Source organism: Peromyscus leucopus, chromosome 3 (genome assembly GCF_004664715.2).
Source record: "Peromyscus leucopus breed LL Stock chromosome 3, UCI_PerLeu_2.1, whole genome shotgun sequence".
In the NCBI taxonomy this organism is placed as follows: domain Eukaryota; kingdom Metazoa; phylum Chordata; class Mammalia; order Rodentia; family Cricetidae; genus Peromyscus; species Peromyscus leucopus.
Genome location: NC_051065.1, coordinates 147,591,596 through 147,608,375, shown reverse-complemented (window position 1 = coordinate 147,608,375; position 16,780 = coordinate 147,591,596). Strand labels below are relative to the sequence as shown.

General features: G+C 41.0%; 1 protein-coding gene across 5 annotated transcripts in view; it reads left to right on the top strand.

Annotated features, from left to right (window-relative positions):
* LOC114683495 (C-type lectin domain family 4 member A-like) overlaps positions 1-16,780 on the top strand; it is a 65,170-nt gene that overhangs the window by 24,986 nt on the left and 23,404 nt on the right. For 2 of the 5 annotated variants that reach the window (XM_037204161.1, XM_028857824.2), the window contains exons 3-6: positions 1,005-1,106; positions 3,171-3,322; positions 4,216-4,328; positions 5,511-6,051. In XM_037204161.1, the coding sequence (XP_037060056.1) occupies positions 1,005-1,106; positions 3,171-3,322; positions 4,216-4,328; positions 5,511-5,658 (515 nt within the window). In that variant the 3' untranslated portion in view covers positions 5,659-6,051. Of the gene's footprint in view, positions 1-1,004; positions 1,107-3,170; positions 3,323-4,215; positions 4,329-5,510; positions 6,052-16,780 lie in introns of those variants that run through there. The other 3 variants (XM_037204160.1, XM_037204162.1, XM_037204159.1) reach the window with 2 other exon arrangements.

Here is a 16,780-nt window from a genome sequence, read left to right as displayed (position 1 = left end):
GTGGGCAGGGTAATGTGAGAAGTCCCACAGGAAGATGACTGATCAGTGGACATGAGGAGCCATTGACATCTAGTTCAGGAATGTTTGGTAAATTAGCAGAAGTGAAAGCCAGAATCTAGTGACTCTAGGAACAAGTGGGAGATGAGGAAGAGAAGAAAGAAAATTCAATTTCTTGAGGAAAGGTGAGTTAGTTTTAAGTTAGGAACTCCATGAAAGTGTGGGGACACTGGGGAGTCAGAGCTAGCTGGGGGGAGGAAGATGCAGGAAAGAGGATGAAAACAAAGTCCTTTTGATCAGTGTCGGGCTTTTATAACTTCCGTGCTCAGGTAACCTGGAACTGCTCTGGATTAGCTCATTTCTCCCTCAGTATTCCTGGGCTATGCACATACTTAATAGAACTTACCACCTTAGATGTAGTCTTCAGTGTGTCCTCCATCAAATGTTGAAGAATGCCCAGGGTCATGGATCTGTCCTGTCCTTCCAGCTCTTCCTGAAGATATCTGTGGTCATAAATCACTAGGAGCAGGGTAATACTGTCTGTGAGGAATTGGAGAAATATCTCTCTTTGTGGTAAGGTCTCATGTAGCCTAGGCTAGCTATGAACTAACTAACTAACTAACTAACTAACTAACTAACTAACTAACTTTCTAATTAATCAACGAACCAACAACTAAGTTACCAACTAAGTTAACCAACCATCCAACTAAACTAAACTTACTAGCTAGCTAAACCAACCAACCAAGTATAGTAACTTGTATAGTTAAGGATGACCTGAAACTTCCATTCTTTCTCATTCTAATTCCCAAGGGCTAGGGCCACAGCCTCCACACTCTGTGGTGATGGGCAATCTTTCCCACTCAGGCTCTAACAACTCAGGCAATTGGACATTTATAGATTTTGTTTCTACAAAGAATATAAGAATGTAAAAGTTAAAAAAAAAAGAAAGAAAGAAAGAAAGTCTTAGCACTACCAGGAAAATGAATTGTTTTTGTTATGTTTTACAGCTTTGTTTCAAAAACATTCTCAGTTTCTTGATGAAAAAGCAATTACAAAAGAACTGAATTACACTGAATTGGAGTGTACAAAACAGCATCCACTCTCGAAAGGTAAAACTTAATGTGTCTAAAATCAGCATTTCCAACAAGATCCTCAGCTCGATCCATCAGCAATGAACACTATGGAGACAAGACTTCATATCACACACTCAATATCAGCTGCCTGTGGAGTCATTTTTAGAAGTCTCCAATCAGGCAAAATTGGGATGTGTGCCCCCTAGTGTCAATAAAGCCGAGTTTCAGGGAGGGAGAAGCAATACCTGGCTGAGTAGAATTTTATTAGAAACAGAAAGGAGCTCCAGAAAGAATAAACACAATGTGATGATGTGAATGTGAGCGTCTCCAGGGAGTCATGCTCAATGGTGTGTGTTTAAGATTTCATTTTTAATTAATATACGCATATATGCACGTTACTGTGTGTGGGTTGGTGTAGGTGAGTGCATTGCTTGCAGAGGCAGAAAAAGGAGTCAGATCCCAGGAGCTGGAGTTAGATGTGGTTGTGAGTCACAGATTGTGGGTCCTGCGAACTGAACTCCAGTCCTCTGTGAGAGCAGTACACACTCTTAACCACTGAGCCATTTCTGTAGTCCCTCAAGTGTTTTCATAACTGTGTGTGTGTGTGTGTATGAGTGTGTGTAATGATCTTGTTGTGTGTGTGTGTGTGTGTATGTGTGTGTGTAATGATCTTGTTGTGTGTGTGTGTGTGTGTGTGTGTGTGTGTGAGATGATCTTGTTCCATTCTCAGTTACAGTGTCTACAAAGTGTAATTTACTCAAGATTTGAATAGAGAATTTGTTTTTCTAGTAAAGTAAGCTGGAAGGTGGACTGATAAACGAGCATTACTTAGATTTCGGAAAGAGAGAGAAGTGCTTAACCCTATCCGTCACTTTGGCCCGAGTAAGCAAAGATTCTCGACTGTCTTTGACACCTGTAACTGAGATGTCTTTGGAAATACACCATCTGGCCCTAAATAGGTAGTTTGTTTACTGTCTTTGACAACAGACCTTTTGGGAAACACATGTTTCCCTAGACCATTTGAGCTTGTCTGGGGTTCCTGCCTTTCTCAGCAGATCTCTTCTCTCTTCACTCACTGCATCCTTTGCTGTGAAGAAGCCTGCAGTTCCAGTCAGGGAGTCCTTGCCTATGCCTACATCTTGAAATGTTGTCTTTACTTTTTTTGTAATAATTTCAGGGTTCTAAGCCTCACAGTAAGGTGTTTAATCCATTTAGACTCTATTTTAGATTCAATTTTAACACAGAATGTCTATGGATCTAGCTTCATTCTTCTGCACATCGGTACCTAGTTTTCCCAGCACAGTTTGTTGAAGAGCCTGTCTTCCTCTGATATGTATTTCTAGTGAAAAGTCCGGTGGCTGTAGCTGTGTGTGTTCATGTTTGTGGTTCTCTTTTGTGTTCATTGATCAATGTGTGTACTTTTGTTGTGGGACCATGCTCTATAGTGTAGCCTGAAGTCAGGTCTGGTGATACCTCCAACATCATTCTTTTTCCTTCAGGGTTACTCTGGCTATCCAGGATTTTTTTCACTTCCATATGATTTTTGAGATTGTTTTGTTCATTTATCAATGAAGAATCTTGGAATTTCTATGGGGACTTCATTCAGCTGTAGACATTTAAGGTTTTAACGTGAGACTTTATTTTTCTGTTTCATTTCAGTTTTTCTTCCTTGAGTGTTCACTGATATCTGTGTTGCCTTCAGGATGCAATTAACACCCTGGAGTATTTCAAATATATTTTTCACATAAAAATTTCCATTCAGTTCTTTACATCTTTCTTTGTTGATGATTTATATATTTTTAAAAGTTGTTTCCAGAATGTTTTTGTTTTCTTCTTATAACACCTATCATGGGCATTTTAAAGTTTTTAGATAAACCTATAGTTTTGTTATCTTGCTTGTTGTAATATATTGACTACCACTTTTATCATCACTAATTAAAATATCTGTCTGCTAAATCTGAAATTTTGTTGCCTTGGTTAATGGCATCTATTGTTTTCATGTATAAAGTGGGGAGTCCCAGCTTCCATGTGATCTACACATCAAGCAGATTTTAAAGTGACTTTATGACATTGCACTTCCATTTCCTTCTTCCTCCAAAGACAAAGTCTGGAGCTGTTGCCCAAAGGATTGGAAGCCATTTAGTTCCCACTGCTACTTCACTCCGACTGGCTCAGCATCTTGGAGAGAGAGTGAGGAGAAGTGCTCCAGCATGGGTGCTCATCTGATGGTGATCCACAGCCAGGAAGAGCAGGTGCATCCTGGGAGAGAGTGGGGCCTGGGCCTGGCCTGCTGTTTGCCTCTTTTTACTAAGAGGGAGTTTTGTTGACATGGGTGTTGCTGATGTGGCAGAAACCTTTCCATCAGGAAGCTGGAAAGGTTGCTTCATCCTTGGCATTCTACACCTTGCCCCTGCTTCAGTGAAGCTGAACAACCCTCAAGGAACCATGGCAACAGAAATGGAACATCTGAGGGTGGAGGGAAGGATGAAATGTTTCTGCTCCAAAGAGCAGTGTGTGGTTTCAGCACTCTAAAGCTTCCTGTAGTTCCCACTGCCTAACAGAGGAGGGTGCAGAGCTGACTAGGGAAAGGATATCAAATCAGAAGAGTCACAGCCAACCATCAGAAATGAAATATCTGAGGTTGTGAATGGAGAATGCTTACATCTGCTAAATTCTCTCATGTACAACGTTCAAGAATGGTGCTGGGGAAGAAAAGAGGGGAGTGAGTCTGAGATGAGAATTCATTATGATCATGGACAGAGATTGTTTCCAATGTCATGGAAATCAGGCCTCTGAGTGATGACTTTGTGTCCTGGTCAGCCAGAGAAGATGGCACTCCTGGGTGTGGGGGTGGCTCTTCTATTCCTTGATCCTTTCTTTGTCTTCTTATCTCTCAGAAAAAAGTCAGTCAAAATATCACAGTGTTCCTCTAAAATGTATACTTGAGTTCAGTCTATAATTTGAAAACTGTTGATGGACCTAGAGAGATGAATAGGATTTGATTATTATGTATTTCCATATGTGCATCACATTGGATCTATACTTTTGTATAGTTAAAATAACTTTTAAAAGATCTTATACAAATTCTATAACAGAAAAAGAAGCATCCATCCAGGCTGAATGCTGTGTCTTTCTTTCCTCTTAGGATTTCATTACCAAGACCCTGGATTCTCAAGCTGCTTATTATATTGGCCTTTCGGATGCAGGTCACCGACAGTGGCGCTGGGTTGATCAGACACCATACAATGAAAGTGCCACGTGAGTCCAGAGTTGCCTATAGGAGTGCTGGGTCCTGTAGCATGAGAAGACTTTAGGGTGTTCCAGCTGTTGGTTATGAAACTAAAACAGCTCACTCCTGGTGTGACTACTGTGAATGGAGTTACTTTATGTTCATTTCCTCATCAAGGAGTCCTGTGACACACATGTCACTGATAATCCAGGACAGAGTTTGAAGAGTGTAGGATGATAAGTACCCAGGGCACCCAACCAATGTGCTACACCATGGTGGTTTTCATTATCCTTTCAGTCTCTCTCTATATTTAACAATAGGATTTAATTTATTTTTATTTGTGTGTATATCTGTGTCTCTCTTGAGTGTGTGCCATGTGTATGTGGGTGCCCATGGAGCCCAGGAGAGGGTGTTGAATTCCATAGAGCTGAGGTCACAATGGTGTGACTGCACCAATCTATGTGCTGGGAACAGAACTTGCACACTTTCTGCAAAATCACAAGCACTTTTAATTTCTGAGTCCTCTCCCCAGCTCTCATTTATAGTGTTATAATAAAAATTAATGTCAGGAACGTAATTGATTATTTCTTTTAAATCAAAAGCCTGCATTCTGATATTGTTATGTGTTGAATTTTGTAAGTATTTATAAACTCTAATATCTTAGTACGTTCCCACATTCTATCCTGATTTCTGTTGTGAGATATAGGTAGTAATGTTATTCTCATTCTCAGTCTTCAGAGAAGAAAAGTAGGAATCGAGGATGTTTAATTACTTGTCCTAGATATTAGAAATAAGTAGATTATCTAGATATTTTAAACATCTTTTCAGTCTCTAAAATAAGACTCTTGTAAAATGAAAAAAAAAAAACCTCTGTATTAAAACACAAGAATAAGGAGAGACCTTTTCGTCAAGTAAGGAAGCATATGGAATGACAGTCCCTGGGTACCAAGACCTAGGGATGAAATAGAATAAAGTAGCCTCTGGGATGTGTTCTTAGAGAGCAGGTAAGTAACAGGCTAAGAGAATATTGAGTGTGGTGGACCCTGTTTTTCAGGGATGTGTCAGTCTTGGGTGGTGGAGAATGGTTGATTTTTACACACCTGAATCTGATTTCTGAAAATTCCCACTGCATCCTCAGGCTTGCTTACTCTTGTGTTCTCTTTCCCAGCATTATTGTGGGAAACACCCTGATGCTCTTTCCTCCCTTCCAGGTTCTGGCACCCGGGTGAGCCCAACAATGACAAGAACAATGAAGAATGTGTTGTAATACGTCATCTATCTTCCAAATGGGACTGGAATGACATCCCTTGCAATTGTATGAGGAAGTCAGTTTGTCAGATGAAGAGAATATATTTATGAATCAAGCTTTTTCCATGGACATGGATTGCATTTTTGTCCAGCATTACACAGATACCTGCAAAGATCTTCTTGTGGAAGGGATGACCATAGAAATTTAAGTAGGCATCAACAGTTATCCATATGATAGTACTGGTCGACATATGTACTTATTTATTTATCCTTAGCTCTTTATATAATGAGAATTTCCCATATACCAGAGACTTGAGACTCAACAGGATCCCTTTTTGTATATGTAGAAGCACACTAGCTTCTCTGTCCATTCTTAGATTCCTAAAGTCTTATTTGATGGTAGAATTGTATGGTGTGGACCCTCCACCATTTTTTCTCTCCTTATTCCTCTGTCTTTAGATTAATGATTTATAATTGACAAATAAATTATGTATATTTACATTACACTGTCTTGACTTGATATTACATAACATTGTTGTCTGTTGAGTTTGTGTGGTGTTAGAACATTTAAGGTCTTCTTAAGCAAATTCAGACAGACAGGGTTACATTGTTACCTATTGTCACTTTGATCCTCAGTGCTTACTCACATTTTCTCTGGCAGTTTGTGCCCTTCCATCAGCATTTTCTCGTGTCCCCCAATACCTGCACTGCCAGGACCCATTCAGGATCTTGGTCCCCATGGCTAGTGTGTCAGGTGCTGTGGGTGCCATGAGGCTGATGTGGGCCTCTAATGGTGGCTGATCCTGGACTGGGTGACCTTCCTAAGAGCAAGTCTAAGAGATGACAGCCAACCTTCTACTGGCACCGCCTGTTGTTCTTGGTGTCCCACCCTGTGCCTGTCGCATTAGGGACAGCCTGTGCCCTGCGGATGGACATTGAGGAGAGCCACATGTCCCATGGAGCCTGCATGGTGCTTAACACTTTGGAGGCCTTTCAACTTCTTCAGAAGAGTATTTTGAAACAGAATTTGACTAGATGGTATCATCAATTGTTGACATTTTGATAACTTTACATATATATGTGTGTGTGTGTGTGTGTGTGTGTGTGTGTGTGTGTGTGCATATATATGCCCATGTTACTTGATAGCACACTTGAGAGTTAGTTTGATACATAACACTTTAGGCAATATTTTAGTATATATCATCTGAAATTGTCAGTGCACAAGAAAACAATACCACTATCACTCTTAGAAAATTTAACAAGTCTTTTCTGATATAGTACATGATATTGCTTGTATTTCCTCAGCCATCCCCAAAATGTTTCTTATTGCTGTTCTGGTTATCCATAGCTGCAAACATTTCACTTACTAATTAAATTGTTCTACAAGTTCAGGCCATGCTTCCATGAGACTGCCCTCATTTCAGACTCGAGGTTCAAGTTCAGGAGTTTCCAAGAATGCCATTACTTCAAGTCAACTGTCTGCAGATTCCCAGGATCCCATGATAACTGCAGATTTATGAGCTACAAGGATGACACACTGAACTAATGATTCTGCTCTATTAGAATTATAGTTTTTTTTTTTTTAAATGTAGACAGGTACAAAGCAGAACTAAAGTGAGGGACATATCAGGTGAGGTCAGAGTGTCCCATGAAGGGAACGTCCATGGACCCAATTGATACATCTCCTTCTCAGAATGTTAATGAGTGGCAGTATGCAGATTAGGCCAGCCAGGGGACACTCATCTGAGCTCTGATGTTCAGAGATTGACCAGGGTTCATTATAAAGGTGTGAGTGTTTGCTTGATAAGAGAGTGAACTCAGTCTTCAGCATCACTTCCCTGCCAGGGTGAGCATCTCATGGCTCAAAGCCAGCACACTTTAATCACAAGGTCAGTGTTCTGAAATGGTGAGCTCCCACCATGAATCGTTTTGTTAGCATGAACTATGAAAGAACTGAGAAGCATAAAACTTCATGGCCTACTGTGATAAAACAGCCTTCCTAATAATTCCAGGGATCCCAAAGAATTAGAGAGGTCACCTCCCATGACCAGATTAGAAGTCCAGAGAAAGTCTTTCTTTGACAGGTATATGTAAAATGATATGACTGCAGACGTAGGTGAACAGGAGAATGTGCACCATCACCGTCCCAGGCACTCCCACACTGCTTCCTGACAGACCCCATGATGTACATGACAGACACCTAACACTAAACCTATATGACACTAATTTAGTTCAATATCAGAGATCAGTAAAACACAAGTTTGAGTATTTTATGTATATGAGTGTTCTATCTGCATGTATGACTTTATGCCAGTAGAGGGCATCAGATTCCTCTAGAGATGGTTGTGAGCCATCATATAGTTGCTGGGAATTGATCTTGTGACCTTGGAAGAGCAGTCAGTGCTCTTAACTACTGAGGCATCTCTCCAACAAGTTTTAGTATTCCATATTTAGTATGCTTGTTTTGCAATGGTACCTCTTTTCTGCCCATGGGACTAGCGTTCCATTTCAAAACCCAAAACAAAACATCTCCTGAGCAAACAGTAAAGGGATTAGGTGTAGATGCTATGCTGGTTCCCAAGTACTGTCATAATCCTCTGTAAAAAGACTGTTTCAAAGTCTTTGACTAGTCTTTTTTTTTTTTTTTTCTTTAAATAGAGTATGTTGTCAACCCCAATTGGCTGATTTGTCCAGGTCACTTTCACTAGCCCATGGGATGAGAATGAATCTGATTATCTAAATACAGGAGGCTACTATACATTCAACTTACAAGAGGTTGTTTTTCTCTATGATCTGGTCTTCAAAACGACGAATGTGGAAAGAAACTAAACAGCATTTCAGTAACCAAACCCTTAGGACATATGCAAATGAGAAATATTTGTTGTTGGAAGTCACTTGAATATTATGCATGATTTATTCCAGTGTATGTGGGATATGATAACTTTAGAAATATGTTTTTGCTGAGGGGGTAAAACCCCTGAGCATCTGTGACTGGAGTGAAGTGGTGTGCAGGTATATTTATTACCATGGAAATACTCTGATAGATTTAAAAATTACACAGGAGTTCATATTCTGTCATATCTGATTATTTTTCTTGCAACACCTCAGTTACTTAGTAACTTACTTAATAAAGAATGGTGTAGGGAGGGCAAGACAGGTGTCTGTGGAAGGGTCAGATGTGGGGCAGCATTGGTCTGGTCCAGGTCTGGGTGACCGTGCTGAGGGCTGGCCTGACAGCAGAACTGGAGCCCAAGCAGTGAGGGGAATGTCAGCATGCTGGTGAGAAAGTGTCTGGATTCAGGAGAGAGTCTCCAAGCAGCAGTCTGCTGTGAGACCTCAGAGCCTGACAGGTAAGGAGGGCAGCTATGCTATGGAATGGTCACTTGTAGGGAGTCTGTGCTCCAGCATGGTGAGGAGAGTATGAACTCATTAGGTCACTTCCTGTGGGGAGTCAGAACTGCAAATAGGAGAAAAGACGGTCCTGATGGAGTAAGGATGAACATTTGGAAGGTAAACAGGGCATTTGTGCTTAGTGAGGAGGGTACCCGTGCATGGTGAGGAAAGTATCTGTGGTGAAGAGGGCACCCTTGCATTGTGTTGGCTCCATACTGGATTGGATTCAAAGACACAGAAAATTGAAAGGATCTTCTTTGCAGAGGGTAGACTGGGCATGTGTAAAGCGTATTCCTATGGTGGACCTCAGTGTGGAACCTTAGTGTCTAGTAGGGTAAGGAGAGCATCCTTGCCTGGTTGTGGATGTCCTGGCATTGGGTGTAGTGGTCAAATAGGTCAAGGAGAGTGTCTGGGCTGAGGGCAGAGCTGGTATGGGTTTCAGAGACTGGCAAGGTAAGGATGCTGTCTACCTGGTAGGATAGCTCTGTGTGGCCACTCAGTACCTTTCAGGGGGATGAGGACTTCTGCACATGGAAGTGGCTTCAGTGGAGTGTTAAAGCCTCAGGGGTAAGTGTAGACTCCTCAGGGATTAGCATCAGGAGTCAGAGCACAAGCCTGGTGAAGAGGCCTCCTCCCTCATGATGTGAGATCTTCATCAAGGTGTCTGGTCCTGAACATCCAGCTAAAGGGAGGAAGGCATCAGTTCAGGGCACACAGGCTTGACCTGAGGGCTGGAGCCCATCCTGGAGAGACAGGCAGCTTAGTGGAGGATGTGGGAGGGTGATGGGCAGCATCCAAGAGATTATCACTTGAGAGCTTTCCATAGAGATAATGAACACAGAGTTTTCACTCACAGAAGTAGGTTAGAAATGCTCAAATTTGGGAAAGAAATGAGTCATGTAGTGGCATTACAAAATGGGGTCATAGTGTGAACCTATGGTTTTTAGTATGTTTGGGTACAAAATTAAGAGAAAAATTAGAAACACAAACTAAATGTGTGTGTGTGTGTGTGTGTGTGTGTGTGTGTGTGTGTGTTCCCTCTCTAGCAGGACCCAGACTGTTAAGTTTTACTCCCTCAGATAAAAAATCCAGGTCCGGTGGTTCTGTAGGCTCTCCTACAAGCCCTGAGCTGCTGGAGGCTGGTCCTCAAGGCAGCAAAACATGTGCTGTTTGCTTACTATGTGTATGAACATGGGAGTAGCCAGAGGAGATTTCAAAAAGGGCAGTGTTTGGAAGACTTGGAGGCTGAGCATGTGGGTATGTTCTGGAAGACATTTGCAGGAAGAACTCAAATGATCACACTATTAGCAGCTAGTTTAAGTTCCCCTCTGGTACATTGTGATCCATTAATTTTCCCAACTGTTCCCAACAGTGCTGTGAACCCACAAGGCTCCTGCTGAGCAGTGCAGGGATTAAGGGAAGACAGAATGGGGGAGAGAGACAGTATTTACCACAGTGGCTTACCAGAGCTGTGTCAGGATGTGGCCACTGGCCCAGTGAGTGGAGAGAGCCCATGACTGAGTTGTGAAGACAGTGGGAAGCAGAGAGCTCAGAGGAGCAGCTTCAGAAGGACCAGGATGTGAGCTTTGCTTCCCACCTGCAGGAGGCAGCTGAGTGGGAAGTGGGGGCCCACACAATGGTGAGGAACCAATGGTCCCCTAGAATGTGGTGTCAGAACTTGGCTGTTCAGTCAAATTGGATGTTGTCGTGCCTTAAGTGTTTGCTCATGTTGTCCAGTTTGTCTGAAACCATGTTTGCATACAGAAGCTCATGAATTTATGTTTGCTGCAGAGTGTCTTAGGACAGAGTTCTCTAACAGCATGGTTCCTCTTCTCCCCTCCTTCCTATTTCTTTCCTTCCCCCTTTGAGTTCCCTCTTTATAGTGTTTGCATATTTTACTGAGTAGGTTCAGATGCTACAACTCCTTTCTTCATGTTTTAAGATGTTGCATCTCTGTATGTGGCCAGAGTGATTCTGTGGTTTCTCATTCTCATTCCCAGGGGGAAATCCCTCATCTCTCATACAATTGTGTGATGTGATAACTGATTCCCATGGTACTGTTTTCCTAAATTTTAATTTAGAGAATACCAGAAATAAAAGTACTAGAACAAGGTATAATAAATAAGTGGTGTGTATATTTTAGTTAGTTCCTCAGGTTCTAAATCATTCCATTAAGAAGGGCAGATGCACACATGAGCTCACAGAGACTGTGACAGCATACATTAGACCTGCACAGACTCAAGCCAGACTAAATCCCAGCATGGAGGAGGGGACATGAGCACGGAGTCCCACCCCTAACAGAGATGCTCTTCCCAATTGATAGCTTCTGGAAGAGGGAAACCACCTTTCCCTAGTGGAATGTCACTAGGTATATCCACCACACTCCAGGGCAGGCCCCATGCTCAGGAGCAGTCGACAAACACAAATGGACTCCATGATTTTTGTTCTTTTAATGAGAGAAAATGAACATGAATTTGGGTGTGTAGGGAGTTTGGGGAAGATCCAGAAGAAGATGGGGACAGGAAAGACTATAATCAAAATATATTGTATTAAGATCTCAAAGAGTAAATAAAAATGTTATTTAGAAAAGGATAAAACTATAGGTCCATAGTGTTGATGTGAAATATTTTCATCAGATAAGAAAGCCTTAGAAAGGATGTAGGAATGATCAAATAGAGGTGAGCCTTTGGGATACTTGCCTGCATTCTACATGATATAATCAGGTGCTGTGTGCTGTGGATATCATTCTATATAAATAAAACACTGATGGTCAGTGACCAGACAGGAAGTATAGGCGGGACAAGGAGAGAGGAGAATTGGGGAAACAGGAAAAAGGGGGGAGAGACACTGCAGCCACCGCCAGGACAAGCAGCATGTAAAGATGCCAGTAAGCCACCAGCCACATGGCAAGGTATAGACTTATAGAAATGGGTTAATTTAAGATAAAAGAACTGTTAACAAGAAGCCTGCCACAGCCATACAGTTTTTAAGTAATATAAGCGTCTGAGTGATTATTTTATATGTGGATTGTTGGACTGCGGGGCTTGGTGGAACCTGGAGAGAAGCCCTCCAGCAACAAATGGTGCCCAACGGCTCGAGTTTCCACCTTAAACCTGACAATATTTAATAACCAATTTTAAACAGAGCCAAAACCAGGTTCCTGCTTCATGTCTCATACGGGCAACTAGACACTGCAAAACGTGGGTTTGAACTACTGGCGGGTATCTGGCATGTATGTTTGACTGGCAGTATGGTGGGAATGAGGCGTCTTCCAGCCACACATTACACTGTGTGGTAGATTTAGTCGTTACTAGTTTAAAAAAAAAAAGGTTTCTGGGCTACACACTGCTTTAATAAAAGCATAGACCCACTGCTTCTGAGACTTGATGGCTCACAGAACTGGTGGAAAACGCCATGTTGAGAAGCTGAAGTGGGCTGAGCCAGCAGCCACAGTGCCATTTCAGTCTCAGAATACTACAGTTTAAAGCAATAGGCTCACAAAAAGACTGATTCAGATAAAATCGTTTACAATGTGTGTAAAATATACGTAGGCTTGAAAGAGACAAAAAAAGATATATTAATATAAAAAAGCCATGTAAAGATGAATATTACACAAAAAAATCTGGATTGTGTTGTCTTTGGGATTTTTAACTGCAAAAAACATTTGATCGAAAAAGATGTTGAATTAAACCAATATGTATATTTTAAAGGTACCTTGACTTCAAAATTTGGATTTAAGGATATGTTGCTTTGGAAAAGAGGTTCTGCTTTTGTTTCCACAGAAAGCCAGAGGCTATGGATTTGTTCCAGATTAAGATACATCAGGTTTCACCAGCCAAGACCCACTGAGAGGTCTCCGATGACACCATGGCCCAGATAATCTAACATACAGAATGGTTTGAAGGCAACTGGTTCACACAATACAGCCTCACGGACTACCCCATAGGCCTAAAATTTTCTTTGCGTCCCCATAAAATACAGCGCCCCCCTCCAGCAGGAAGTAGTAAGAGATGCTACGCCCAAATTCCCAAATACACCAAGCTGGCTTTAGAGGTGGAATTGGCTCACTCCCCCTCTAAACCCAAACATATTAAAAAAAAAATGGTTGAGATTCTTCTGTCCCAAATCAGAAGAGCCCTCTGTTGTGGGACAGAGAAAAACCAATATTTTTATTTAAAGCAAGTTGATTATAAATGTGATCTCTTTCTAAAAAAGAAAAGGGGATATGATATAGATATATAGGATATAGAGATGATAAGATAAAAGGGTAGATTAATAAACCTACTTTTAAAGAACAACTTGTTTAAAATGTTTTACATTGGTATATATTTTAGTTTATGTTTAAAATGTTTTACATTGGTATAAATTTTACTTTATTGATACAAACTTGAAGTTAATTTTGTTATACTGTATATATATATCTATATATCTTTATCTATCTATCTATCTATATATATTTCTATTCTTGTTTGAGGTATTATGTTTTTGTAACTCATTTAAAATTGCAATGGATAATTAAAAAATAGATTAATAATTAGTCATCTATGATAATCATATTTGTAGCCATGTTAGTTAAGTCTTCTAGGTATACATAGATATATTTCAGATAGATAGGTAATCTTCAAACACTTCATAGACCTAGAGAACATGACATTTAAATAACTTAGAATTCTGTTGATGTGAGGCACAATTGCTCCTGGCTGTACCAATTTGATCTCAAGAGAATGTTGGGCTTCTTAGACATTTCCATTTGGAAGTTTGTCTTCTTGGCACAAAATGGCCTACTGGACAAAGAACTGCCCTTGCCTTGATGGCTGACAGTACGAATGCAATGCTGTCCTTCCTGGACAAGCGGGACACAAGGAAAGCGACCACTGTACTCTGCCAAGACAGGGTAAGATGGTCTTTCAAAATTCCTGCTTCTGAAAATGGTCTGTTATATACTCTAGGCCTGTAGCCAATTTGAATGCACCAATGTTGAGAAACATTAGGTGACTGTCCAGGCTGCCAACTGTCTTGGTCTACTCTTGCAAGATTCCCGAAAGTTGCTTGCATCCATCTACCATTTCTCAGGTACCATTATGTTCCTTCTCAGGTCTTTGATGTGGTTAAAGACTGGATAGTTGTAATTTCCTCAGTTATGATAAAAGATAAGTTAGATATAAAACCTTAAACTCATAAATATAAGATAGATAGGACATCTTCTTTAATATTGTAACTGTAATTCTTGCTCAATAATTGTTTTGTTATATGTAATTTTACCATGTTAAAGTTAAAACCTTCCTTTTTAAAAAAAGAAGAAAAGGGGAAGTGCTGTGGATATCATTCTATATAAATAAAACACTGATGGCCAGTAACCAGACAGGAAGTATAGGCGGGACAAGGAGAGAGGAGAATTGGGGAAACAGGAAGAAGGGGGGAGAGACACTGCAGCCACCGCCAGGACAAGCAGCATGTAAAGATGCCGGTAAGCCACCAGCCACGTGGCAAGGTATAGATGTATAGAAATGGGTTAATTTAAGATAAAAGAACAGTTAGCAAGAAGCCTGCCATGGCCATACAGTTTTTAAGTAATATAAGCGTCTGAGTGATTATTTTATATGTGGATTGTGGGACTGCGGGGCTTGGTGGAACCTGGAGAGAAGCCCTCCAGCAACAGCTGTGGGCTCAGTTTTCAAGGGAAAGCCAGAGATTCAAGCGGAGGAGAAAATGCATGCGTAGTGGGGGAGGGGTAACTTGGGCACACATGACCTTGATTTCCACAAAGTTCACTCACAGCTTTCAGACCCCTATTGCCTCTATCCCTTTTCAAAGTATTGTTGTGAGAATTACCCTCATTCGTTTCTCTTGCAGACTCTCTCAATCAGAGGAACCCAGTGGCAAGTAGGGATTTTATGTTGTGCTAATTATTATCCAAACGTTAAAGGATGGGGCTGGAGTGACATTATCTTATGATGTTTATTATAGGTCAGTTAGTGAGATGATGCAGCTGTTTTATGAATCAAACATTCTCTATGGACACATGACATGGTTGGAGTGGAATCCATATCATAGAGATAGTTAGGGTTCAAACATAAGTGCTTGGAATTGTATCAGTAAACCCGGGTCTTAGTAATCTCTCTCTCTTCCTCTCTCTCTTCCTCTCTCTCTCTCTCTCTCTCTCTCTCTCTCTCTCTCTCTCTCTCTCTCTCTCTGTCTCTCTCTCTGTCTGGAGTCAGGGTCTCACTATGTAGCTCTGGCTGTCCTGGAACTCACTATGTAGACCAGGCTGGTCTCATACTCACAAAGATCCTCCTGCCTTTCCATCCCGACTGCTGGGATTAAAGGTATTTGACCCTGCACCAGACTCTAGTAAATTCTCCATGTCTGCAGAATTTTAGGCAGCTGGGTCAGAGATTCTTCCATTTATGAGAACATTGACTCACATTTGTCCTCATTCATCCATTTTCATTCATAAAAGAAGCATTTTCTCCCTGCCAGCCACCATACCAGAGAGCCCTTTGTGCACACACAGAAAGCACATGTGTCTCTCTGCTAAGGTCTGTCTGATGCTAAGGTTTTGCTCACTGACTGGATGCTGTGGTTCTGCCCCCCTCTGCCGTTTGTCTTTCCTCTTTGGCTTTGTTGATGTATAACTGACAAATAAACTTCTGTATGCTTAAGATATCGATGTGCTGATCTGATGTACGTATATACTAGGAAATGATTACAGGTTAGCCAACATATGCATTAGTGAAGGCAGTGGTCATTTATTTGTGTTTGTGCAGAAAGAACACATAAGGTCTTCCTAAACAAATTCCTGTCACACTGTAATACTATTGATTGTTGTCACCATGGTGCACACTGGTCTCCAGAACTTCTCTTGGATCTGAATTTTCAGTTCACCATCATCATCCTATTTCTCCCAACACTCAGCTCCTTGAAATTGCCCTTGACTTTCTTCCTGTGAGATTTACTTGTGAAGATTCCACACAGAAGTGGGATCTTATCTATACCTGGCCATCCCAATGTGACCCCAGAGTTCCTGCAGCTGTGCCTTTCATTAGCTGCTCATTTCCTGACCACAATCAAACTAAATTATTTTTATGCAGGTTTCAGTTTCATGTGTTTTCAGATTTACAAGTTCACTTTCCAGAGAAGAAGGTGCACAATAATTCTAGGGGGACATTTTTTTTTTGTTCCCTAGACAGAGTTTCTCTGTATAGCCCTGGCTGTCCCAGAACTTGCTCTGTAGACCAGGCTAGCCTCAAACTCAGAGATCTGTCTCCCAAGTGCTGGGATTAAAGGTGTGGGCCATCACTGCCTGACATCTGGGGAGACTTTTAGTTTGTTTTCCCCATTACTGTTTCTACAACAGAGACGGGGTGGAGGAAGTAGAAAGGTCCACTTTACTAGGCTCCTCTGACTGCACAGTAGAGTGAGCTTGAACTATAGCATATCCCCAATACTCAGTGCTGGAGTCTTCATGCTATTCTGTATATAATGTGCTCTTTAATTTTCCTCAGAACACTTTTAAATACACAGATATGTCACAAAATTAAATAAGGTCTGTGTTTGCAGGGTGATATTAAAATAAAAAAATTCTTTACCAGCTGTACATCTGACAGGGAGTTACTATCTAGAATATACAAAGAGCTTTAGAAAAAAGGAAAGTACTCCCCCTAAAGGAAAGAAAATTAACAATTCAATAAAAAGAAAGAAAACAACTGAAGAAAAATCCTAAGCCACACAATTTAAAAATTCTTTGAGGTTTGTCTCACCCCAGTCAGAACGATTAAGACAAAACAAAACTAAACAACAACAATGAAACCCAGCAGCAACAAGTACTGAGTTGGATGTG